Source organism: Ranitomeya imitator, chromosome 5, assembly GCF_032444005.1.
Source record: "Ranitomeya imitator isolate aRanImi1 chromosome 5, aRanImi1.pri, whole genome shotgun sequence".
Lineage (NCBI taxonomy): Eukaryota > Metazoa > Chordata > Amphibia > Anura > Dendrobatidae > Ranitomeya > Ranitomeya imitator.
The window spans coordinates 380,526,503-380,553,643 of record NC_091286.1 but is presented as its reverse complement, the minus strand read 5'-3'; the positions used below and the strand labels follow the sequence as shown (position 1 = coordinate 380,553,643).

The 27,141-nt window shown below is 41.9% G+C and overlaps 1 protein-coding gene across 1 annotated transcript in view; it reads right to left on the bottom strand.

The window, feature by feature from the left end:
• Positions 1–27,141, bottom strand: part of LOC138637813 (collagen alpha-1(IX) chain-like) — a 44,654-nt gene that overhangs the window by 14,737 nt on the left and 2,776 nt on the right. Inside the window, exons 2-12 of the mRNA XM_069726745.1 lie at positions 26,677–26,730; positions 18,388–18,441; positions 17,765–17,818; positions 17,125–17,178; positions 15,074–15,118; positions 13,115–13,168; positions 10,861–10,914; positions 10,574–10,627; positions 7,579–7,650; positions 7,426–7,461; positions 3,300–3,344 (exon numbers count right to left, since the gene is read on the bottom strand). Of these exons, the coding sequence (XP_069582846.1) occupies positions 3,300–3,344; positions 7,426–7,461; positions 7,579–7,650; positions 10,574–10,627; positions 10,861–10,914; positions 13,115–13,168; positions 15,074–15,118; positions 17,125–17,178; positions 17,765–17,818; positions 18,388–18,441; positions 26,677–26,730 (576 nt within the window). The remainder of the gene's footprint in view (positions 1–3,299; positions 3,345–7,425; positions 7,462–7,578; positions 7,651–10,573; positions 10,628–10,860; positions 10,915–13,114; positions 13,169–15,073; positions 15,119–17,124; positions 17,179–17,764; positions 17,819–18,387; positions 18,442–26,676; positions 26,731–27,141) is intronic.

Sequence of the window (27,141 nt, the reverse complement as noted above, 5' to 3'; positions counted from 1 at the left end):
CCGCTCTCGCAGATCCCCGATCTGCGAGAGCGGGGAACGGACTGGGGGCGCGCCTCGGATGCTGCAAGCAGCGTCCGCGGCGCGCCAGGAAACACCGGCGCGTCGCTAGCGCGTGCCGAACATGGCACGCGCTAGTGCTGCGTGTTCCCATTTCTGTGAATGGGCGCGCTAACGGACGCGTTGCACGGCGTTAATTTCGCCGTGCAACGCTGTCCGTTAGCGCTTTCCCATTAACGCAATGGGAACCAAGCCTAAGGGTACGCAATAAAAATAGGATCCCATATAGACCATCCTTATTACATACAATCAATGCAATGCACTCTGGATGCTATACAAATGTCATATGGCCAGCGTCGGACTGGAGCACCTTGGGCCCACCAGAGAAAATCATTCTTGGGGTCCACTATGTAGCTACATAGAAATAAATACAAGACCACCAATTGTGCGATAAAACGCGCTAATATCAGGGTATAATATAAGGTAGTACAGGTCTTAATTATGTAGCAGGGGCTGGGGTAGCCCCCTCATAGGGTACAATGTATCCCCCTCACAGAATATAATGCAGCCCCCTACAGAATATAATGTAGCCCCCCCATAGTATATAATGCAACCTGCCTCAGAGTATAATGCAGCCCCCATAGGGTATAATGTAGCCCCCTTAGAGTATAGTGCAACCCCCTCATAAGGTATAATGCAGCCCCTTCATGGAATATAATGTAGCCCCCTCATAGGGTATCACGCTGCCCCCTCTCATAGGGTATCATGCAGCTCACCCTCATAGGGCATCATACAACTCCCCCCATAGGGCATCATGCAGCTCACTCCCCCCATAGGGCATCATGCAGCTCACCCTCCCCATAGCGTATCAGGCAGCTCACCCTCCCCATAGGGCATCATGCAGCTCACCCCCCCATAGGGCATCATGCAGCTCACTCCCCCCATAGGGCATCATGCAGCTCATTCCCCCCATGGGGTCTCAGGCAGCTCACTCTCCCCATAGGGCATCATGCAGCTCACCCCCTTGCCCCCTAGGGCATCATGCAGCTCACCCCCTTGCCCCATAGGGCATCATATAGCTCATCCCCCCTTGCCCCATAGGGCATCCTGCAGCTCACCCCCCTTGACCCACAGGGCATAGTGCAGCTTACACCCCCTCCTTGCCCCATAGGGCATCATGCAGCTCACCCCCCTTGCCCCATAGGGCATCATGCAGCTCTCCACCCTTGCCCCATAGGGCATCATGCAGCTCACACCCCCTCCTTGCCCCATAGGGCATCATGCAGCTCACCCCCCCTTGCCCCATAGGGCATCATGCAGCTCACCCCCCCTGCCCCATAGGGCATCATGCAGCTCCCACCCCCTCCTTGCCCCATAGGGCATCATGCAGCTCACACCCCCTCCTTGTCCCATAGGGCATCATGCAGCTCACACCCCCTCCTTGCCCCATAGGGCATCATGCAGCTCCCACCCCCTCCTTGCCCCATAGGGCATCATGCAGCTCACACCCCCTCCTTGTCCCATAGGGCATCATGCAGCTCACACCCCCTCCTTGCCTCATAGGGCATCATGCAGCTCACACCCCCCATACAATCAGCCAGGACTCAATAATAAAAAAACACAAAAAAAAGCACAATACTCACCTCTCCTCCTCGCTCCCACGCTGACTCCAGCAGCGGCTCTGCTCCGATGTCAGGAGCTGCGCTGCTGTCGGCCTCACACACAGCAGGTGCTCGATGAAGTGACGTCATCGCGCACCTGCTGTGTGACAGCGGCGAGGGGAAAAAAACAAACAAGGTGGCTAACCGCACTTCACAAGCTGGAGCGCCCGTCCAGGTCCAGGGAACCCACTAGGACCATCAAAGGCTCAAGGTAAGAAAGTGACAGCGCTCCATCCAGGTGTAATCCAAATAAGCAAGTTTATTCAAGCCATAAAACAGCAAACAGCAACATTTCGACCCTGAGGGTCTTTATCAAGCATACCCTGCAGTGTATAGGTCCGGCTATAAATAGCATATGTGCCACACAGGGCACCAATCACTAGCAAGCCGCCCACCACTGGAACAAGACTCGTGTCGAGTCTACAAATGACAGGATTCCTTTTGTATCAACTTACAATTCAGCAAGCAATCGTGTTGGGAACATACTGAGACGACATTGGACCCTGCTACAACGTGGTCTTCCTTCTGTTCCTAGTTTTGAGACTTTCCCCATGATGTCATTTAGAAGGGGACGTAACTTTAGAGATAGACTTGTGAAGTCGGATATTGGGACCTCTAAAAGATCTATTCAAAGTACCTTAAGCTCAGCTAAACATGGGAATTTCCCATGTTTGAGCTGCTCTTGTTGTAACAACATGCTAAAGGGGGAGTTTTTTCATCACCCGCATACTGGAAAGAAGATTTTTCTTAAGGAGAGATATACTTGTGCTTCAAGTTATGTTGAGCGGCGAGGGGAATCATGGGAGAGGGAGCGTCATCTGATGCTCTCTCCCCATTAATGAGCACTGGGGGGCGGCATTGGTGCCGGGACCCCTGGCTTACGGCCCCATAGCGGCCGTTTGAGCTGGGAGCCCCTGAGGGAGAGGCGGGGGGGCCCTGGTCTGCGGACTCTGATAGCGGGCAATGTTTAGCCGCAATTTGCGGCAAACGCTGCCCGCTATTATAGTGAAATGAATTCACTCCTCTCCACGCCCATGGGGGCGTGGGGAAGCATGAATATTCATTTCACTTTAGCAGCGGGGACAGGCTTAGGCTTCCTATCACCCGCTGCTTCTTCGCTGGTACTGGGGGCCCCATAGCAGCTGCATGGTGTGCCGCTATTAGCGACACCCCACTTGCGGGGGGCCCCTGGAGCAGCGGGGGCCCTAGGCACTGCTGGCACTGTATGCCAGCAGGTGTCAGGGCCTGGGCCCACCGGAGAATCCTTCGGTTCTCCGGTGGGCCAGTCTGACCCTGCATATGGCTGAAAAAAATGGACGCACAGATAACATATGGATGACAATACAAACAACAATACATTTCTGGATGAAAATCATAGGATTTTTCAAGCTATCGTTTGAATGCAGCCTTAAACTTTTCTATTCAGTATGTACTGCTGTGTGGATTGATTAATTAAAACCTTTTTTGGTCATTTTGACTATGCATTCTCATAACAAGCTGCATTTTATGCTTTTTGGCATTTTTTTCTGAGTGACTTAAATATTGTAAATTCAAAACCAACATTTCTTCTCCTGTTCAATAGCTTTGCACAGAGGGGTAATAATATTAAGAAGATAGCTATTGAAATAAAATGGATGATACCTTCTGTCCTTCTACTCCTTTGGCTCCTTGAATACCAGTACTGCCCTGTAACAAAAAAAATATTTGCTATTATTTCTATTTGCCAAATAAACAATTTGCCCATGTTATTAGCCTGAATTAATTTAGGTACCTAAAATTGTGTCCATATAACAATTTCTGGCTTAGGAATTTAGCAAAATGTCAAACATGCTGCACCCTACAATTATCTAGTGCCTTTGTCATTGTATTAACCCCTTCCCAAAATCTGTCTTTCACACGTCAGTGTCTCCAGTACGTGTACTGACAGTTTTCTCACGTACCGGAGACACTGACACACGTAGACCCATTCAAATGAATGGGTATATGCACATGTCTCCGTGTTTTCACGGACCGTGTGTCCGTGTTGAAAACATGGAGACATGTCCATTTTTCGCCGGCAGCACGTACCGCAATACGTGCCGCACACGTGCACACGAAGAACAGTGTGCACTCTCCTCCGTGTGCACGTACCGCCCGCAGGAGAGACAGCGCTGAAGTAAGCGCTGTCCCCCCTGCGTGTGGTGCTGAATCCAGAATTCATTCCTTCTTCCCAGCAGCGTTTGCTGGAAAGAAGGAATGGAAAATCTTTTTTTTTCTTTTCCCTTAAAAATAAAGTTTATGTATCCCCTCCCGCCTCCCATCCCCTGTGCGCCTCCTCACCCCTCCCCCCCCCCACTTGCTAGGAAATACTCACCCAGCTCCAAGCTCCAGCGATGTCTCCTCTCAGCGCCGGCAGCAGGCCCTGTGTGAGCAGTCACGTGGCCCCGCTCATTACGGTGAGGAATATGCGCATATTCCTCACTGTAATGAGCGGGACCACGTGACCGCTCACACAGGAGAAGCTGCTGGCGCTGAGAGGAGAGAGGAGACATCGCGGGAGCTAGGTGAGTATTTCTATGCAAGGGTTCGGGCAGCGCATGGGAGATGGGAGGCGGGAGCTCACCAGCAAACTTTATTTTTAACAAAAAATAACAAAAACTTGATCTTTCATCTCTTCTCTCCTGCGGGGGAGAAGAGATGAATGCGGCTTCAGCACTACACAGGGGGGACAGCGCTTAGTGTAGCGCTGTCTCTCCTGCACAGTCCGTGTGGTCCTCGGGCGGCACACAGGCGGCACACAGATGCCGCACGTGTGCCACACTGATGTGCTACATAAGCACACGGACAATTCCGGTACCGATTTCTCCAGTACCGGAATTATCTGGACGTCTGAAAGAGGCCTTATATGTATGGTGTAAGTTGATGCAAGTATATAGAGTGGTATCAGCAACTGAACCTACACCATAATAAGCAGATGTCAACTGTGTTACACAGCCAGTATTTGCCTTTAAGAGCAGCAATCAAAGTTAAGCTCCAATTGCTACTGATAACACCTTAAATACTGTTGTTAATCGTTGACTGCAGTATTCAAAGTGCACAGTCCCAAGGGTGCTCCATTCTAGACACATATTGCACCCATCACTGAAATCACAGAATGATAATAGTTTGCTATGGCAGTAAGGAAATTTTTCAGGTTCAAGAACCCTAATGGGACTAATAGAAGTAAAAGAAAAAACAAAGTTTCTTATAACAAAAAATGAAAAAGGTATTTAATAAATTTGAAAAATGAACTTATTCAGTAATTCTGCATCTATAAAAGTCCTCCCTATCAACATACTTAAAAAAAAAACGTTATGGGTTTTCAGAAAATTGGTGACAAAAATTTTTTTTTACAATTTTCTGAATTTTTTTTAGAAAGTAAAAGCTATACAAGTTTGGTATCACTGAATTCGTACCGACCTGGAGAATCATGTTGCAAAGTTATGTTTACCACACAATGAACACCGAAAAGGCAACATAAAAAAATAAAGGATTTGCTTGCTTTTTTTTCACTATTTCACTTCACTTAGAGTTTTTTTCTCCTACTTTCCAGTATGTTTTATGGTAAAATTAGTGTTGCCATTCAGAGCTAAAACTCTTCTCGCAAAAAATAAGCCCTCATGGCTATGACAACAGAAAAATTAAAAAAATACTGGCTCCTAGAAGAAGGGGAGGAACAATCAAAACTGCAAAAAAACAAATATTGGCTGCTGTTGGAAGGGATTAAAGGGATATTTTCTAGAACATCTGCATAATGCTTCATGTGATGGAGCAGTCATGAATTTTTTCATGGATAAAATCGTGTAGAATTTAAAAAAACTCAACTTTGTATGACTTTGTATGAAATCAGAGGAATACAAAGGCACAACAGAGCCACCGAAAGTGCCACTGAAGCAATATTAGAGCTTTGTACAAATTAAATTTGTACAGTCATCCTATGCCTGTAAACATAAACCCTTACTCAGCTACAGTTAGGGCCATATATATTTGGACAGAGACAACATTTTTCTAATTTTGGTTATAGACATTACCACGATGAATTTTATACACAACAATTCAGATGCAGTTGAAGTTCCAACTTTCAGCTTTCATTTGAGGGTATCCACATTAAAATTGGATGAAGAGTTTAGGAGTTTCAGCTCCTTAACATGTGCCACCCTGTTTTTAAAGGGACCAAAGGTAATTGGACAATTGACTCCATGGCTATTTCATGGACAGGTGTGGGCAATCCCTTCTTTATGTCATTCTCAATTAAACAGATAAAAGGCCTGGAGTTGATTTGAGGTGTGGTGTTTGCATTTGGACGGTTTTGCTGTGAAGTAAACATGCGGTCAAAGGAGCTCTCCATGCAGGTGAAACAAGCCATCCTTAAACTGTGAAAACAGAAAAAACCCATCCGAGAAATTGCTACAATATTAGGAGTGTCAAAATCTACAGTTTGGTACATCCTGAGAAAGAAAGAAAGCACTGGTGAACTCATCAATGCAAAAAGACCTGGGCGCCAAGGAAGACAACAGTGGTGGATGATCGCAGAATAATCTCCATGGTGAAGAGAAACCCCTTCACAACAGCCAACCAAGTGACCAACACTCTCCAGGAGGTCGGCGTATCAAAATTCAAATCTACCATAAAGAGAAGACTGCATGAAAGTAAATACAGAGGGTTCACTGCACGGTGCAAGCCACTCATAAGCATCAAGAATAAAAAGGTTAGACTGGACTTTGCTAAAAAACATCTAAAAAAGCCAGCACAGTTCTGGAAGAACATTCTTTGGACAGATGAAACCAAGATCAACCTCTACCAGAATGATGGAAAGAGAAAAGTATGGCAAAGGCATGGTACAGCTCATGATCCAAAGCATACCACATCATCTGTAAAACACGGCGGAGGCAGTGTGATGGCCTGGGCATGCATGGCTGCCAGTGGCACTGGGTCACTAGTGTTTATTGATGATGTGACACAGGACAGAAGCAGCCGATGAATTCTGAGGTCTTCAGAGCCATACTGTGTGCTCAGATCCATCCAAATGCAGCCAAACTGATTGTCGTCATTTCATACTACAGATGGACAATGACCCAAAACATAAAGCCAAAGCAACCCAGGAGTTTATTAAAGCAAAGAAGTGTAATATTCTTGAATGGCCAAGTCAGTCACCTAATCTAGACCCAATTGAGCATGCATTTCACTTGTTAAGGACTAAACTTTAGACAGAAAGGCCCACAAACAAACAGCAACTGAAAACCACCGCAGTGAAGGCCTGGCAGAGCATCAAAAAGGAGGAAACACAGCGTCTGGTGATGTCCATGAGTTTAAGACTTCAGGCAGTCATTGCCAACAAAGGGTTTTCAACCAAGTACTAAAAATGAACATTTTATTTAAAATTATTGAATCTGTCCAATTACTTTTGGTCTCTCTAAAAACAGGATGGCACATGTTAAGGAGCTGAAACTCCTAAACCCTTCATCCAATTTTAATGTGGATACCCTCAAATGAAAGCTGAAAGTCTGAACTTCAACTGTATCTGAATTGTTTTGTGTAAAATTCATTGTGGTAATGTCTATAACCAAAGTAAGAAAAATGTTGTCTCTGTCCAAATATATATGGACCTAACTGTATATACAAGGTGAGATTTTCATTTTATTGCAAGTAATGGGGTAATAGGGACAAGAGGGAGGCCCAAGCTGATCTTCTGCACAAGGTTCTACAACCTTCTAACTACATACAATTTCATGTCAAGTAATACAGTTACCTTTGGACCAGTTGCACCAGGAAGTCCAACATGACCCTGTAAATAATAAAAAATGATAATTTTTACATGTAGTTTTACATGTTTTTCTAAAACCCAATTAAAATGGAACAATAAGATATGAACACCACAATGATAAAACTTGACATTACTCACAGTTGCTCCAGGTGGTCCAATAAATCCCGGTCTGCCTGGGAGTCCTGCTTCTCCTTTTGGTCCTTGCGGTCCCTTTGTACAAAGAAAAAAAATACCATGTATGTATATTATTATATGGATTTATAAAAGACCTATAAAATTGCACATAAACGTTTGTTAACTTTTGGTTTCTAAGTTAATTGCAATGTATGGGTGTCCATAGACAAAAGGCAATCATTACTTGCTAAAATGCTTCCCAAAAGGCAATGATACAGTATTCGTTTTGCCTGTCTCTGAACGGAGCTCCATAGACTAGATGAAGAAGACTGGGATCGTCGTGGGACCTCCATATTATGGATTACGGCAGACCCTGTAGATTATTTATTTTCAAAAAATAATTTTTGTAGGCTTGTTTTTTTCTCTTTTTAAGACAGCTGTGAGCTAGTCTTACTATGTAGGAAAGGGGCCAATATCCATAGACCTTCCCAGCCTATTAATATCAGCCCCCAGATGTTTGTTTTGCCTTAGCTGGTTATCAGAAATAAGGGGTACCCTACATCATTTTTTTAGGGTCCCCCATTTTTAAAAACCAGCAAAGACAAAGCAAACAGCTGGGGGCTGATATTAATAGGCTATAAAGGTCCAAGGATATTTTTCAGAATAATAAGACTAGCCCACATCTGTCTGCTTTCACTTGGTTGGTTATTAAAAGGTGGGGTGGATCTCACGTCCTTTTTTTCATTTATTTATTAGCATTTTTTATTTATTTATTAGTAAAATAAATGCATGAAAAAAAATGGTGTGGGGTCCCCCCTACTTTTGATAACCAGACAAGGTAAAGCAGAAAGCTGGGAGCTGATATTCTCATGTTAAGAAGGTCCTTGGATATTTGGCCTTCCCCAGCCTAAAAATAGCAGCCTGCAAATGCCCCAGAAAAGGTGCATCCATTAGATGTGCCAATTCTGGCACTTTGCCTGGTTCTTCCCACTTGTCCTGGTGCACTGGCAAGCTGAGTAATATTTTGGGGCTGATGTCAGTGGTGTAATGTCTACTAACATGAAGCCCAGAGGTTAGTAATTGGAAAGCGTCTGTCAGATGCCCCCATTACTAACCCAATAAGTGAATAGTTAGAAAAATACAGTTAGAGACAGGAAATATTACTTTATTTTAATAAAGACTCCTCTACATTCCATCATTTACCCATAATAATAATAATAATTTTTATTTATATAGCGCCAACATATTCCGCAGCGCTTTACAAATTATAGAGGGGACTTGTACAGACAATAGACATTACAGCATAACAGAAATCACAGTTCAAAACAGATACCAGGAGGAATAAGGGCCCTGCTCGCAAGCTTACAAACTATGAGGAAAAGGGGAGACACGAGAGGTGGATGGTAACAATTGCTTTAGTTATTCGGACCGGCCATAGTGTAAGGATCGGGTGTTCATGTAACGCTGCATGAACCAGTTAACTGCCTAAGTATGTAGCAGTACAGACACAGAGGGCTATTAACTGCATAAAGTGAATGAGAACATGATGCGAGGAACCTGGTTTTTTTTTGTTTTGTTTTTTTTTATATATAAATAGGCCACACAGGGATCGTTAGGTTAATGCATTGAGGCGGTAGGCCAGTCTGAACAAGTGAGTTTTTAGGGTACGCTTAAAACTGTGGGGATTGGGGATTAATCGTATTAACCTAGGTAGTGCATTCCAAAGAATCGGCGCAGCACGTGTAAAGTCTTGGAGACGGGAGTGGGAGGTTCTGATTATTGAGGATGCTAACCTGAGGTCATTAGCGGAGCGGAGGGCACGGGTAGGGTGGTAGACTGAGACCAATTTACTAATTATAAATAAATCCAGGAAGTTTTGATGGTAATCCAATTGTGAAATGTCCCATGACACCCATTGAATCCTAAAGAGTCTCTTGAGAAAGTTCTCAGAACAAGACTTCATAGTTCACTCCATTTCAGCGATAGGCACAGAAATTCATACAGTCCTGCCTGCCACTGACTGCGAATAACCCTATGGAGCCTTGCTCTGAGAACATTCTGAGAACTAGACACCGAGTTAGTAACGGGGTGTCTGATAGACCATTGCTAAACTCTGGGCTTGATGTTAGTGGACATTACACAGCTGACATCATCTCCAAAATATTGCCCTGCTGGCCAATGCACCAGGGCAAGAGAGAAGACCCGGGCAAAGCAGCAGAATTGGCGCACATAATGAATGCGCCTTTTCTGGGGCGGCTAGGGGCTGCTATTTTTAAGCTGGGAAGAGTCAAATATCCATGGACGTTACCACCCTGAGAATACCATATCCAGCTGTCAGCTTTACCTAGGCTGGTTATCAATACTTGGCATGGCTATGATGGGGCTGGAATTGCCCACACCAGAAAAGCTTGTTGATTGGCTGAGTTCCAGCCTTTCAACAATTTTATTTGGTCTGCCGAACGCGAACAATAACAGACATCCATGAGAAGTCCGTGTTCAGAGCCCATACATGGACACTAGATGTGCGGTATGGTCACTGAACTTTAATGTTCGGGTTCACCCATCATTAAGCAGCACATTAGGGACATTCAAAAAGTGGACAACCCATTTAAGTAAAATATATCACCTTATTTCTGTTCTTCTATTTTCTGGTCATATCTGTTTAATTCTATTTTCATTCCATGACAATTTGACAGTTATGTGAGAGTTACTGTAGCAGCAGTTAGAAACAAAGATAGTAAAAAAAAGCAAAAAGGCACCCAGGGTTTTGCTTATAACAATAGGTTTTTATTTTTTGCCAGTACTATTCCTTTTTTTTTTATTGTACAAAGCTATTTTCACAGCTCCGTTGCATTGACTTGCTTTTCTCTAAATCAATGGCTGGCTAGGACCTGGGGTCATTGCGTTTTTCCTCTGCTGTCATTATTGCAGAAATTTAATTTGTATATGTGGATTTTAATTATGAAATTACATGTATTACAGAGAATGAAGACAGGAAAATTTGCATCATTTTACTTACAGGTCTTCCTCTTGGACCTTCAGGACCTCGTTGCCCTACAAATCCCTTTTCTCCCTTTAGAATAAAAAATTGACATACCATCAATAAAGTATCATAACATTTAACTATAACCTAGAACTGAAATTAAATGTGAGAGAATAGTAAGTTTATAGGCAGCAGAGTAAATAAAATCTAAACCACTACTGATGTGTTGTCAATTGACTTCTAGGTACAGTAATGCTAAAATCTTTTTATATATCTGATTACACAAATTTACATCAACATTGTTTATTTATATATTGCTTTACCTTAAATCCCAAAGTGCCGCGACGCCCTTCATTACCCTGAGGACCTTGAAAAGCCTGTTAATAAAACATAAAATAGCTGAAAGCGGTCATAAAATGATGACTGCTTTGCACACTCTTGGCATTCTCTTGATGAGCTTCAAGAGGTAGTCACCTGAAATGGTCTTCCAACAATCTTTAAGGAGTTCCCAGAGATGCTTAACACTTGTTGGCCCTTTTGCCTTTACTCTGTGGGTCCAGCTCACCCCAAACCATCTCGATTGGGTTCAGGTCTGGTGACTGTGGAGGCCAGGTTATCTGGCGTAGCACCCCATTACTCTCCTTCCTAGTCAAATTGCCCTTACACAGCCTGGAGGTCTGTTTGGGGTCATTGTCCTGTTGAAAAATAAATGATGGTCCAACTAAACGCAAACCGGATGGAATAGCATGGCGCTGCAAGATGATGTGGTAGCCATGCTGGTTCAGTATGCCTTCAATTTTGAATAATTCCCCAACAGTGTCACCAGCAAAGCACCCCCACACAAACACACCTCCTCCTCCATGCTTCACGGTGGGAACCAGGCATGTAAAGTCCATCCGTTCACCTTTTTGGACTCATCAGACCAAAGTACAGATTTCCACTGGTCTAATGTCCATTCTTTGTGTTGTTTAGCCCAAACAAGTCTCTTCTGCTTGCTGCCTGTCCTTAGCAGTGGTTTCCTAGCAGCTATTTTACCATGAAGGCCTACTGCACAAAGTCTCCTCTTAACAGTTGTTGTAGAGATGTGTCTGCTGCTAGAACTCTGTGTGGCATTGTCCTGGTGTTTCATCTGAGCTGCTGTTAACCTGCAATTTCCAAGGCTGGTGACTCGGATAAATTTATCCTCAGAAGCAGAGGTGACTCTTGGTCTTCCTTTCCTAGGGTGGTCCTCATGTGAGCCAGTTTCTTTGTAGTGCTTGATGGTTTTTGCCACTGCACTTGGGGAAACTTTCAAAGTTTTCCCAATTTTTCGGACTGACTGACCTTCATTTCTTAAAGTAATGATGGCCACTCGTTTTTCTTTACTTAGCTACTTTTTTCTTGCCATAATGCAAATTCTAACAGTCTATTCCGTAGGACTATCAGCTGTCTATCCACCAGACTTCTGTTGAACACAAATGATGGTTCCAACAGCATTTATAAGGCAAGAAATCCCACTTATTAAACCTGACAGAGCACACCTGTGAAGTGAAAACCATTTCCGGTGACTACCTCTTGAAGCTCATCAAGAGAATGCCAAGAGTGTGCAAAGCAGTCATCAAAGCAAAGGTGGCTACTTTGAAGAACCTAGAATATAAGACATATTTTCAGTTGTTTCACACTTTTTTTTTAATTATATAATTCCACATGTGTTAATTCATAGTTTTGATGCCTTCAGTGTGAATTTACAATTTTCATAGTCATGAAAATACTGAAAAATCTTTAAATGAGGTGTGTCCAAACTTTTGGTCTGTACTGTATATTTATATGTATAAATGTGTGTCCGTATTTCCATGTGTATGGTGTTAATGGTTTAACATTGTGTGGCAGAATTATTTTGGGACTTTTAGAAGGTATTATTTGGGCATTAAATGGTTGAAGTTTTTGTTCTCTTCATGTTGGGTATTCTTTCAGCATTATATAATCACGTGGTTTAAATAGGTTATTTGTAGTGATATTCTTCTAGTCAGGGGCGTAACTACAAAAGGTGCAGGGGTTGCAATCGCACCCGAGCCCTGGAGCTTAGGGGGCCCTAAAAGTCCCTTTGGCCTATAGAAAAAGACTATTGCTATTAAAGATTTAAAATATTTGGGGGCCCCGATGAAGCTTTCGCATCGGGGCCCATGAGTTCCAAATTACGCCACTGCTTCTAGTACTGTATGAAATATTACATTGACTACGTGTGGCACTATTTAGGCAGAGATTAACAGAAAAATATGGAAAATTAATGTTTATCATTTTCAGTACAGTAAAAGAATACAATTCTAAGGCTGTTTTATAGTGCTATGTAAACATGTTGGGGTTGTTTTATTTGAGCCCTGTGTATCATGTGTTCATTATATCGTAGTAATTATTTTATCTCTGTATGGTTGTATTACTTAATGATAACATGGTTGTATTATTTGAGCATAGTATCATTGATGCTGTGCATCAAAATAATCTGAATTGATTGTGCAAATTCTACCAGCAAATGATATTGCCAGATCAGATGTTATATGCAGATTGAGTACATTACTAAAGCTTTCATTTTTGTCTTACTTCAATTCCATCATCACCATCCCGTCCAAATTGGCCAGGGTCACCAATTATCCCCTGAAAGTCACAAAGAAATAAGACATCTAAGATTAATGTTACCTTAAAAAATCTTTTCGAAGTAAGCTGTCCTTTTTGTGTACATGAGGATAAACACAATATTTTACAGCACTTAGAGATATGCGTTCCTGCTTTTCATTCCTTTTAGCACACGTAGAATAGGAGCTACAGCATGGAGAAGATTATACAGCATTTCTGGCCTGTGTGGACGTGAATCAAGCTCTTATATGAAGTTAAAGACTTGTTAAAAAGCTCAGCACAATCTTTCTGTCCCTCCGGGATTGTTTCCTTACTCTGCTCCTCTCTCCCTACTTTAGGGTATAATAGGAGGTATAACCTTACACTTCACTGTGCTGGCAGACCATTTGGTCTGAGCAAGATGGAGCTGACCTGTTTTTCAGAGTTGATGACAAATTCAGGAGGCAGAGGAAGAAGTGGCTCATTAGTGAGGAACGAAACAGATTTTTCTGATAGGATGTATCACAAAGTTTCTTATACTCTCCTGTATTATTATTATTATTATTATATAATATATTCCAAGCTGATATGTAGTTATGAGTCTTCATAATATACTGTATACAAGCTTATTCTGTGCCCTCCCAAGTATATAGTAGTAATGCACACTTCCAAGCAGTTACAGCATGTACAACTAGCAAACAATTGTAAAATGGGATATAAAATTGTCTAAAATTTTCAAAACTATTACAGGCTAATGAGTATGCTGCCTTTGAATATGATCTAGCCCCTTTTTAATTAATAATTTTCAGTTAATAAAAAGATCAAGGAGAATCAAGTATAATCAAGATGGGTGGTTCAATATCCTTTGCATTAAGCAGCAAGTAGAAAAGTGCTTATAGGGTAATAATATCAAAAGTAATGGAAAAATTAACAAGTCATAAAGTGTTCACTTTCTGAAGTTGTGTTAAACATTCAACTCTAATGAGAACATCAGTCTCTTTCACTCAAAGAAAGGGCCACAAAGCCAAGAAACACATTGCATTATGGGACTTTTATTAATAAAAATTTGCTTTATCGTATACAGAAAGGAGTGCCCCCATTTCCACAAATTGATGGGGTTTCCAACATATCTCTGTTTCATTTCATCATGCCATCCTACAGGACATAGGGCACTGATGTTTGGTAGGAAAAGAAGGAAAAACACATACTGCGTATTTCTACTGTCTACAGTGGTGAATGAACCATTCCCCTATCGTCGGCAAGTATGCTGAGGTTCTTGTGCTCCATACACATTGTCACTGCACATAAACAGAATAATACAGCCTTCTTATTGTAAGTGTCCTGCAGTGCTTGGAAGGAACCTGTCAGGATTATTATAATAATGAAACTAGTAGCATGACTATATAGGTCATAGAAGATCAATAAAAATAAGCCCTGTCTTGTTCTAAATCCAGTGTTCCAGTGCTGAAAAGTCAAGGTTTAACTCATATGCAAAGTATCCTGGAAAGCAATCACACCCTAAGAGCATGTGATTGCATTTGGTGGTATACCGACATGTCTACAATGCACTTCCAGTCTAATGTGCATGTAGCTTGATTTCTCAGCATTGGCAAATCAGACAACTGCAAAACAGATATACTTTGTATTGTCATTCAACCAATTTAATAACCACTACTATAGATTTATTAGTAAACACCTCCTGATAAATTCCCTATAATGATGGCTTACATCGATAAAATTAGATTGCCCTCTTAAATGCCTATTTTACGGAGAGACATTAAGTAGAACAGTACTGGCAAATCATGACAGATGATTAAGAATTAAAAACACATTACATGGTACTAAACACATTGGTTAGATATGTCAGTTACTTTCACTGCAGAACATATTACTGGCACTCAAATAAATATCTTGGTTAACAGTAAAAAAAAAAATCAGCCAATTTACCTGTGGGCCTTGGGATCCTTTCTGACCTTTTGGTCCTGGTATGCCCTAAAAAGTACAAACATTATAACCAATATAACCAATTTAATCCATTATTCAAAAAGTATATAACTTTTTTCCCATGGCTTCCAAACTGTTTGCCAAAGTCAACTCAAATTCTTTATCGTAACTTTACAAAAAGTCAGCGTATTCCATTACCCCAGTGTTTACACCAGTGTTTCTAGCTAGTTGGCCGTCTGCAGGTGATCCTCAGTTTTTGGCATCTTCAAATGCTACTGTCCACTTGTGGCAACAGGGCCCGGGCATTACTAGATCTTATTTCTAGAGTAAAAATCATATCACTGGCAGATAACACTAACACTAAACTAAAAGATATATCACTCAGATCTATATCCAGTGTTGCAAATTTTAATTTTTGTGCTTATGTTTTTCCTCTACCTCATCTTTTTTTATTTTTCCTTCAACATAGCCAAATGCAGGCTTTTTTGTTTTGTTTTGTTTTGTTTTTTGCCAGATGAGTTATAGTTTGGAATGACACCATTTGTTTACCATAGAAAATACTGGAGAATGTGTAAAAAACTTTGTGTGGCGAAAAGATGAGTTTTGTTTTTATGTCAGACATTGTAGGCTGACATAAAAAAGACTTGCCCCCCGAGGAAGCATTAATAGTGAAACGCGCGACGGCGCCTCTCCCGTGTCCGGTACTATCTTCATCATCTTGCAGCACTTGCTGATATATCCAGTGTGGGTGTTGGGGACTTTTTATCTACCAATGATAACTTTATTTGCCCTTGATATGTTCGGTATCTAGGTTGGCATTGCCATCATTATCTTGCAGCACTTGCTGATACATCCAGTGTGGGTGTTGGGGACTTTTTCCTACTAATGATAATGATTTGCCCTTGATATGATTGTACTGGCTGTTGGCTTTATACATTTTATACATTGTGATTGTATTGATTGATGTAATATGTCTATGTCTACGCCTGATGAAGAGATCTGAGTAGTCTCGAAAGCTTGCAATTTGTTACCATCTTTTCAGTTAGCCATTAAAAGGTATCAACCGCTCAGGACTCTCAATTCTAAATATTTTTCACACTATTCTGACAATGCACTCCTCTGCTGGTTCCTTACTGCTGATCTGAGCCAGCAAGAGAGCATCCTGGCCCCAGATGATGCTACTTTTGAGTATCCCAGCATGCACTTGGACTCTCAAAGGAAGTTTCATTAAAAAGGAAGTGGAAAAAAAAGCAGTTACATAGTGTAGTTAGGGAAGGATAGAGTAATTAAGACAAGTATAATAGACAATAGTTTAGATCAAGACATTCAATAAATATCGATTTAGGATGAATTAATTTGGATTTCAGAATTTGGATTTCCCCTGTAATTTTTCTGTTGAGGGAGCAATGTGGAGGTTTGCTTTTTGAGTGGTGAGCTGATGTTTTATTGGTACACTAATGGGGTAAATATGATATTTTAATTTGTTTTTATTGCATTTTTGGCAGAAGGTGCAGCAGCTGAAAAATACAATATCTATACATTTATGCAAAGGGTAAATATAGTAGCAACCAAAGGAGGTGCTATGGAACTCAAAGGTTTAGGGAGTCCACTCAGGTATAAGAAAGTTACAAGCTACATACAATTTTAATAATTATAGTCATGTTGATTGCGCTTTGTGTGCCTGTTTCCGTCTCCAGACCTTTAATCGGGTGGTAGGGACTTTCATTTTGCTATAAGTCACTATCAATTCTAGTTATTGCTCTGCATTTAGTTAATTCATTGCAGCCTTGATTTTTTTTCCTTTTTATATAGCTCATTTATATTGTAAATGTGTATGTAAATGTGTACCCTTATATTTTAATCTATCAACTATTGACTTTCAAATTAAAAAAAAAAGTGTTCCTGACACCCTCAGGAGAAAAAGCAATCAGGATATGCATCTGTTAAACTGTATGACAAACTTTTGTTAATAAAGCTCCAAAAAATGACAGTCCACAAAATGTATTGAGCCACAACCATCTACTTATAAAATGTAACTGTAATGTAATACTTACTGGCTCGCCTTTATTTCCTATTATTCCTGGTTCTCCCGGGTCACCAACAAGTCCCTGAAAAATGAGTTATAATAATTTTCTATGAAAAATTAATATTGTATTTATTGGTCAGTTTTGCTTACCATTACACTGGTATACAGTGATTTTAGGTGCCAATGATGTCTGAACAGTTTAATTTCTGAGATATTTAATAGTTAATTAATTACAGTAGAATTCTAGTTTCAAAAATTTGCTTTTATAGCATTGTAAGCCTGCAAATTGAAATAAACAATAATTATATGGGATATGTCATTACCTAAGACACTGTTAGAGTCAAAAGACCAAAAGCTATTGCATTTGTTAGCATACACAAGTGGCATAGGGGGAATGCAATATTTTCATGGATTAATTATCTCAAAAACTAGAACCAATTTAGCAAAAGTAATGGGATTTATGAATATAGAACCTTCAAAATACCTTGGCACCTGAAAAAAAAACATTTTTTTTAGACCTGTGTTAGTATAGTTTTTTTATTAAATTAATTTGCTCACATGAAAAACTATATAATTATAAATGTGTCAAATTATTTATTGAAGATATGACTTGCATTTTTTTCTTGCTATTCCAAATAATTCATTAATAACTATAAATGCCACAATACCATTTGTCCTTGTCTCCCTAGAAGACCCTCAGCTCCAGGAAAACCATCATCACCCTAGGAATGAAAATGACATACTGGTAAGTTATATATTGCTATTCATAATTTATTTTATAATAATAATAATCTTTATTAATATAGCACCAACATATTCTGCAGGGCTTTACAGTTTAACAGTTCATACAAAAGTCATAAGTAGCGTTAAAAATAATACAATAATTAAAGCAAAACAATAATACAATAATTAAAGCAAAATACTTCCGGTAATTCAATATTAGTTGAACAAAACAATGAAGAATCATTGGGGAGTTTTGATTGCTGGGCAATATAATATTGCCGGCCAACATTTACAGTTTATGCTTAATTGAATAAAATAATGAAGAATCGTTGGAAGTTTTTTATTGTAAAGCAAAATTATATCACCAAGCTATACAGTATATATTTGCTATATATCCCTGAATTACGTAACCTTTACTTGTTACATTTCCATTCATCATGTAAATCTACAGAACAATATAAATGTGGACAAGACAAGATGAAGTGGAAAATATCAAATGACAAATAAATAGTACACAGGCTGAAATACCACATCTATATTAAATCATGTGCCAATAAAACTAATGTACCTTTACTCCTGTGAATCCCGGAATTCCTTCATATCCAGTTTCTCCTTCTTCTCCCTGAGAAATTGAACATCAAATGGAACATAAAGTACACTAATAATCTAGGCTTTGTGTCTTTACTGTAAATTCGCCATAGAGGTTTGATTCATGCTCCATCATAGAGTGTATGTTTGGAGAATTAGAACACCTAAATTCAGTATTGTAGGCAGAATGTGCAGAACTGTATGAGTTTCAAGTGTGTTCAAAATCAACCTTTAACCCCTTCATGACCCAGCCTATTTTGACCTTAAAGACCTTGCCGTTTTTTGCAATTCTGACCAGTGTCCCTTTATGAGGTAATAACTCAGGAACGCTTCAACGGATCCTAGCGGTTCTGAGATTGTTTTTTCGTGACATATTGGGCTTCATGTTAGTGGTAAATTTAGGTCAATAAATTCTGTGTTTATTTGTGATAAAAACGGAAATTTGGCGAAAATTTTGAAAATTTCGCAATTTTCACATTTTGAATTTTTATTCTGTTAAACCAGAGAGTTATGTGACACAAAATAGTTAATAAATAACATTTCCCACACGTCTACTTTACATCAGCACAATTTTGGAAACAAAATTTTTTTTTGCTAGGAAGTTATAAGGGTTAAAATGTGACCAGCGATTTCTCATTTTTACAACGAAATTTACAAAACCATTTTTTTTAGGGACCACCTCACATTTGAAGTCAGTTTGAGGGGTCTATATGGCTGAAAATACCCAAAAGTGACACCATTCTAAAAACTGCACCCCTCAAGGTGCACAAAACCACATTCAAGAAGTTTATTAACCCTTCAGGTACTTCACAGCAGCAGAAGCAACATGGAAGGAAAAAATGAACATTTAACTTTTTAGTCACAAAAATGATTTTTCAGCAACAATTTTTTTATTTTCCCAATGGTAAAAGGAGAAACTGAACCACATAAGTTGTTGTCCAATTTGTCCTGAGTACGCTGATACCTCATATGTGGGGGTAAACCACTGTTTGGGCGCACGGCAGGGCTTGGAAGGGAAGGAGCGCCATTTGACTTTTTGAATGAAAAATTGGCTGCACTCTTTAGCGGACACCATGTCACATTTGGAGAGCCCCCGTGTGCCTAAAAATTGGAGCTCCCCCACAAGTGACCCCATTTTGGAAACTAGATGCCCCAAGGAACTTATCTAGATGCATAGTGAGCCCTTTAAACCCCCAGGTGCTTCACAAATTGATCCGTAAAAATGAAAAAGTACTTTTATTTCACAAAAAAAGTTTTTTAGCCTCAATTTTTTCATTTTCAAATGGACAACAGGATAAAATGGATCCTAAAATTTGTTGAGCAATTTCTCCTGAGTACGCCGATACCTCATATGTGGGGGTAAACCACTGTTTGGGCACACGGCAGGGCTCGGAAGGGAAGGCGCGCCTTTTAACTTTTTGAATGGAAAATTAGCTCCAATTGTTAGCGGACACCATGTCGCATTTGGAGAGCCCCTGTGTGCCTATGCAATGGAGCTCCCCCACAAGTGACCCCATTTTGGAAACTAGACCCCCCAAGGAACTTATCTAGATGCATACTGAGCACTTTAAACCCCCAGGTGCTTCACAGAAGTTTATAATGCAGAGCCATGAAAATAAAAAATAATTTTTCTTTTCTCAAAAATGATTTTTTAGCCTGGAATTTCCTATTTGCCAATGGTAATAGGAGAAATTGGACCACAAATGTTGTTGTCCAGTTTGTCCTGAGTATGCAGATACCCCATATGTGGGGGTAAACCACTGTTTGGGCGCACGGCAGGGCTCAGAAGGGAAGGCACGCCATTTGGCTTTTTAAATGGAAAATTATCTCCAATCATTAGCGGACACCATGTCGCGTTTGGAGAGCCCCTGTGTGCCTAAACATTGGAGATCCCCCACAAATTACCCCATTTTGGAAACTAGACCCCCAAAGGAACTAATCTAGATGTGTAGTGAGGACTTTGAACCCCCAAGTGCTTCACAGAAGTTTATAACGCAGAGCCATGAAAATAAAAAAAAAAAATTATTTTCTCAAAAATGAATTTTAGCCCGCAATTTTTTATTTTCCCAAGGGTAACAGGAGAAATTTGACCCCAAAAGTTGTTGTCCAGTTTCTCCTGAGTACGCTGATACCCCATATGTGGGGGTAAACCACTGTTTAGGCACATGCTGGGGCTCGGAAGTGAAGTAGTGACGTTTTGAAATGCAGACTTTGATGGAATGCTCTGTGGGCGTCACGTTGCGTTTGCAGAGCCCCTGATGTGGCTAAACAGTAGAAACCCCCCACAAGTGTCCCCATTTTGGAAACTAGACCCCGAAAGGAACTTATCTAGATGTGAGGTGAGCACTTTGAACCCCCAAGTGCTTCACAGAAGTTCATAACACAGAGCAGTGAAAATAATAAATACGTTTTCTTTCCTCAAAAATAATTTTTTAGCCCAGAATTTTTTATTTTCCCAAGGGTTACAGGAGAAATTGGACCACAAAAGTTGTTGTCCAGTTTCTCCTGAGTATGCTGATACCCCATGTGTGGGGGTAAACCACTGTTTGGGCACACGTGGGGGCTCAGAAGGGAAGTAGTGACTTTTGAAATGCAGACTTTGATGGAATGGTCTGCGGGCGTCACGTTGCGTTTGCAGAGCCCCTGGTGTGCCTAAACAGTAGAAACCCCCCACAAGTGACCCCATTTTGGAAACTAGACCCCCAAAGGAACTTATCTAGATGTGTGGTGAGCACTTTCAACCCCCAAGTGCTTTACAGAAGTTTATAACGCAGAGCCGTGAAAATAATAAATACGTTTTCTTTCCTCAAAAATAATATTTTAGCCCAGAATTTTTTATTTTCCCAAGGGTTACAGGAGAAATTGGACCACAAAAGTTGTTGTCCAGTTTCTCCTGAGTACGCTGATGCCCCATGTGTGGGGGTAAACCACTGTTTGGGCACACGTGGGGGCTCAGAAGGGAAGTAGTGACTTTTGAAATGCAGACTTTGATGGAATGGTCTGCGGGCGTCACGTTGCGTTTGCAGAGCCCCTGGTGTGCCTAAACAGTAGAAACCCCCCACAAGTGACCCCATTTTGGAAACTAGACCCCCAAAGGAACTTATCTAGATGTGTGGTGAGCACTTTCAACCCCCAAGTGCTTTACAGAAGTTTATAACGCAGAGCCGTGAAAATAATAAATACGTTTTCTTTCCTCAAAAATAATTTTTTAGCCCAGAATTTTTTATTTTCCCAAGGGTTACAGGAGAAATTGGACCACAAAAGTTGTTGTCCAGTTTCTCCTGAGTACGCTGATGCCCCATGTGTGGGGGTAAACCACTGTTTGGGCGCACGGCAGGGCTCAGAAGGGAAGGCACGCCATTTGGCTTTTTAAATGGAAAATTATCTCCAATCATTAGCGGACACCATGTCGCGTTTGGAGAGCCCCTGTGTGCCTAAACATTGGAGATCCCCCACAAATTACCCCATTTTGGAAACTAGACCCCCAAAGGAACTAATCTAGATGTGTAGTGAGGACTTTGAACCCCCAAGTGCTTCACAGAAGTTTATAACGCAGAGCCATGAAAATAAAAAAAAAAAATTATTTTCTCAAAAATGAATTTTAGCCCGCAATTTTTTATTTTCCCAAGGGTAACAGGAGAAATTTGACCCCAAAAGTTGTTGTCCAGTTTCTCCTGAGTACGCTGATACCCCATATGTGGGGGTAAACCACTGTTTAGGCACATGCTGGGGCTCGGAAGTGAAGTAGTGACGTTTTGAAATGCAGACTTTGATGGAATGCTCTGTGGGCGTCACGTTGCGTTTGCAGAGCCCCTGATGTGGCTAAACAGTAGAAACCCCCCACAAGTGTCCCCATTTTGGAAACTAGACCCCGAAAGGAACTTATCTAGATGTGAGGTGAGCACTTTGAACCCCCAAGTGCTTCACAGAAGTTCATAACACAGAGCAGTGAAAATAATAAATACGTTTTCTTTCCTCAAAAATAATTTTTTAGCCCAGAATTTTTTATTTTCCCAAGGGTTACAGGAGAAATTGGACCACAAAAGTTGTTGTCCAGTTTCTCCTGAGTATGCTGATACCCCATGTGTGGGGGTAAACCACTGTTTGGGCACACGTGGGGGCTCAGAAGGGAAGTAGTGACTTTTGAAATGCAGACTTTGATGGAATGGTCTGCGGGCGTCACGTTGCGTTTGCAGAGCCCCTGGTGTGCCTAAACAGTAGAAACCCCCCACAAGTGACCCCATTTTGGAAACTAGACCCCCAAAGGAACTTATCTAGATGTGTGGTGAGCACTTTCAACCCCCAAGTGCTTTACAGAAGTTTATAACGCAGAGCCGTGAAAATAATAAATACGTTTTCTTTCCTCAAAAATAATATTTTAGCCCAGAATTTTTTATTTTCCCAAGGGTTACAGGAGAAATTGGACCACAAAAGTTGTTGTCCAGTTTCTCCTGAGTACGCTGATGCCCCATGTGTGGGGGTAAACCACTGTTTGGGCACACGTGGGGGCTCAGAAGGGAAGTAGTGACTTTTGAAATGCAGACTTTGATGGAATGGTCTGCGGGCGTCACGTTGCGTTTGCAGAGCCCCTGGTGTGCCTAAACAGTAGAAACCCCCCACAAGTGACCCCATTTTGGAAACTAGACCCCCAAAGGAACTTATCTAGATGTGTGGTGAGCACTTTCAACCCCCAAGTGCTTTACAGAAGTTTATAACGCAGAGCCGTGAAAATAATAAATACGTTTTCTTTCCTCAAAAATAATTTTTTAGCCCAGAATTTTTTATTTTCCCAAGGGTTACAGGAGAAATTGGACCACAAAAGTTGTTGTCCAGTTTCTCCTGAGTACGCTGATGCCCCATGTGTGGGGGTAAACCACTGTTTGGGCACACGTGGGGGCTCAGAAGGGAAGTAGTGACTTTTGAAATGCAGACTTTGATGGAATGGTCTGCGGGCGTCACGTTGCGTTTGCAGAGCCCCTGGTGTGCCTAAACAGTAGAAACCCCCCACAAGTGACCCCATTTTGGAAACTAGACCCCCCAAGGAACTTATCTAGATATGTGGTGAGCACTTTGAACCCCCAAGTGCTTCACAGACGTTTACAACGCAGAGCCGTGAAAATAAAAAATCATTTTTCTTTCCTCAAAAATGATGTTTTAGCAAGCAATTTTTTATTTTCTCAAGGGTAACAGGAGAAATTGGACCCCAGTAATTGTTGCGCAGTTTGTCCTGAGTATGCTGGTACCCCATATGTGGGGGTAAACCACTGTTTGGGCACACGTCGGGGTTCGGAAGTGAGGGAGCACCATTTGAATTTTTGAATACAAGATTGGCTGGAATCAATGGTGGCGCCATGTTGCGTTTGGAGACCCCCTGAAGTGCCTAAACAGTGGAAACCCCTCAATTCTACCTCCAACACTAACCCCAACACACCCCTAACCCTAATCCCAACTGTAGCCATAACCCTAATCACAACCCTAACCCCAACACACCCCTAACCACAACCCTAACCCCAACACACCCCTAACCCTAACCACAACCCTAATTCCAACCCAACCCTAAGGCTATGTGCCAACGTTGCGGATTCGTATGAGATTTTTCAGCACCATTTTTGAAAAATCCGCGGGTAAAAGGCACTACGTTTTACCTGCGGATTTTCCGCGGATTTCCAGTGTTTTTTTGTGCGGATTTCACATGCGGATTCCTATTGAGGAACAGGTGTAAAACGCTGCGGAATCCGCACAAAGAATTGGCATGCTGCGGAAAATACAACGCAGCGTTCCCGCGCGGTATTTTCCGCACCATGGGCACAGCGGATTTGGTTTTCCATATGTTTACATGGTACTGTAAACCTGATGGAACACTGCTGCGGATCCTCAGCCAAATCCGCACCGTGTGCACATAGCCTAATTCTAAAGGTATGTGCACACGCTGCAGAAAATGCTGCGGATCCGCAGCAGTTTCCCATGAGTTTACAGTTCAATGTGAACCTATGGGAACCAAAAATCGCTGTACACATGCTGCGGAAAAACTGCACGGAAACGCAGCGGTTTACATTCCGCAGCATGTCACTTCTTTCTGCGGATTCCGCAGCGGTTTTACAACTGCTCCAATAGAAAATCGCAGTTGTAAAACCGCAGTGAAATGCGCAGAAAAACCGCGGTAAATCCGCCATAAATCGGCAGCGGTTTAGCACTGTGGATTTTTCAAATCCGCTGCGGAAAAATCCGCATAGGACCAGAATATGTGTGCACATACCGAAACCCTAACCCTACCCCTAACCCTACCCCTACCCCTACCCCTACCCCTAACCCTACCCCTAACCCTACCCCTACCCCTAACCCTACCCCTAACCCTAACCCTACCACTAACCCTAACCCTAACCCTACCCCTAACCCTACCCCTAGTTCTTACCCCAACCTTAGGGGAAAAAAAAAAATTATTTATTTTTTTTATTGTCCCTATCTATGGGGGTGACAAAGGGGGGGGGTCATTTACTATTTTTTTTATTTTGATCACTGAGATAGGTTATATCTCAGTGATCAAAATTCACTCTGGAACGAATCTGCCGGCCGGCAGATTCGGCGGGCGCACTGCACATGCGCCCGCCATTTTGGAAGATGGCGGCGCCCAGGAAAGAAGACGGACGGACCTCGGGCAGCTAGGTAAGTATAAGGGGGGGGAGATCAGGGCACGGGTGGGCGTCGGAGCACGGGGGGGTGGATCGGAGCATGGGGGGGTGGATCGGAACACGGGAGGGAGGATTGGAGCACGGGGGAGGATTGGAGCACGGGGTGAGGGATCGCTGTGCGGGGGGGGTGGATCGGAGCACGGGGGGGTCGCTGTGTGCGGGGGGGGATCGGAGTGCGGGGGGGTTTGATTGGAGCGCGGGGGGTCTGATTGGTGCACGGGGGGAGCGGGCAGGAGGACGGGGGAGCGGAGCACAGGACGGAGGGGAGCGGACCACAGATCGGGGGACTGGGGGGGCGATCGGAGGAGTGGGGTGGGTGCACATAAGTGTTTCCAGCCATGGCCGATGATATTGCAGCATCGGCCATGGCTGGATTGTAATATTTCACCAGTTTTTTAGGTGAAATATTACAAATCGCTCTGATTGGCAGTTTCACTTTCAACAGCCAATCAGAGCGATCGTAGCCACGAGGGGGTGAAGCCACCCCCCTGGGCTAAACTACCACTCCCCCTGTCCCTGCAGATCGGGTGAAATGGGAGTTAACCCTTTCACCCGGCCTGCAGGGACGCGATCTTTCCATGACGCATATGCTGCGTCATGGGTCGGAATGGCACCGACTTTCATGACGCAGCGTATGCGTCAAAGGTCGGGAAGGGGTTAAAGACCATTAAGAATACTTGCCAACTCTACTGGAGAATCCCCTATATTTTGGGGAAAAAAGGCCAAACCCTTAATGAACCTCCAACAAAACAGTGATCCCCAACTATTTTAATTACCATGATCCTGAGCCTTCATGTCCAGAGGCACATTCAGAAAGGGAATATTAGCTTGGATAGAACATGGCTTAGGAGAGATGATGTAGTTACGAAAATAGCCCCATAAGACAATTTACAAAAGTTTCCAAGGCATTGTGCTTTCATCGTGTTGTATGAAATATTATCTATACATACAACACTGCCCAACTTGGTTTAGCATAGGGTTATTGATGATTTCGTCAAATAAATATAATTTAGCAACAGTTCAAACACTAGCCGACACTCCCATCTTCCTATAAAAATTGCTTTATTGATCCAGTAGTAACAAAGGCACAAAAAATAGTTGAACACAACAGCACAAAAATTAAAAAGGTAGAAAATAAATATCTGCTGTGCTCCCAGGCAACATGTTTCAGACCTACATGATCCTTGGTCAAGCAAAAGTTTATATGAAAAAAAAACAAGACACAGTGCCCTAGACTTACTGTGTGACTGGCATCCTCCTGCCTCTGCCTTTATCAAGGGGGGCTGCTGCACACTATAAGTGCATTTGTTTTGTGAGCTGTGTTGGTAAATACAGCTGTCCTTTTTCTGCTTTTTTTTTTTTTCAAAAGCAGAGGAATCATGTAGTTATGAACTTCAAAAAGAAAAAATGTAATCAATGTTTTAATTAAAAAAAAAATTTCTTTTTGAGGTTCACAACTACATGATTCCTCTGCTTTCTTATTTGTGAATGCACCCTAAAAATATCTAAATGCTATATTGAAACTATGACATGCAATATAGCTGTGTCTCTTTGAGCCACACAGTGAATTGTGTTCTTACCTTCTTCCCTTTTGGGCCAGTAGGACCTCTGATTCCAGGTGGACCAGCAATGCCCTACAATATAATTTGATTAATAGATAGAATATCACATCAGAGTGGTTGAAAACATTAAAGAAAATATTGTACAGGAATTTAAAAAAAATTCAGGTCCCTTTAGACCAACTGTGAGTTTTTTAGTCAATGGCTAGAAGTACTAAAACAGGCAAACATAGCTTATTGCCATTTTGCCAAGGATTTGTACACTTTTGGGTACTATTTTTTTGTTATGCACCTGTGCCAGCACTAGACCCTGCTCCTTTCTCCTATGGCCACCTCTCCTTGCTGTGATCAACATCAGATTTTTCAAATAATTCTTTTGAGATTATCACCAAAAGCTATTTCCAGCCTACTCAATCAACTTTGTGCTGTTAATTTATTCAGTAAGCTTTGCATTCATGTACCATGTGTATTTATGGAGGTTTCCTC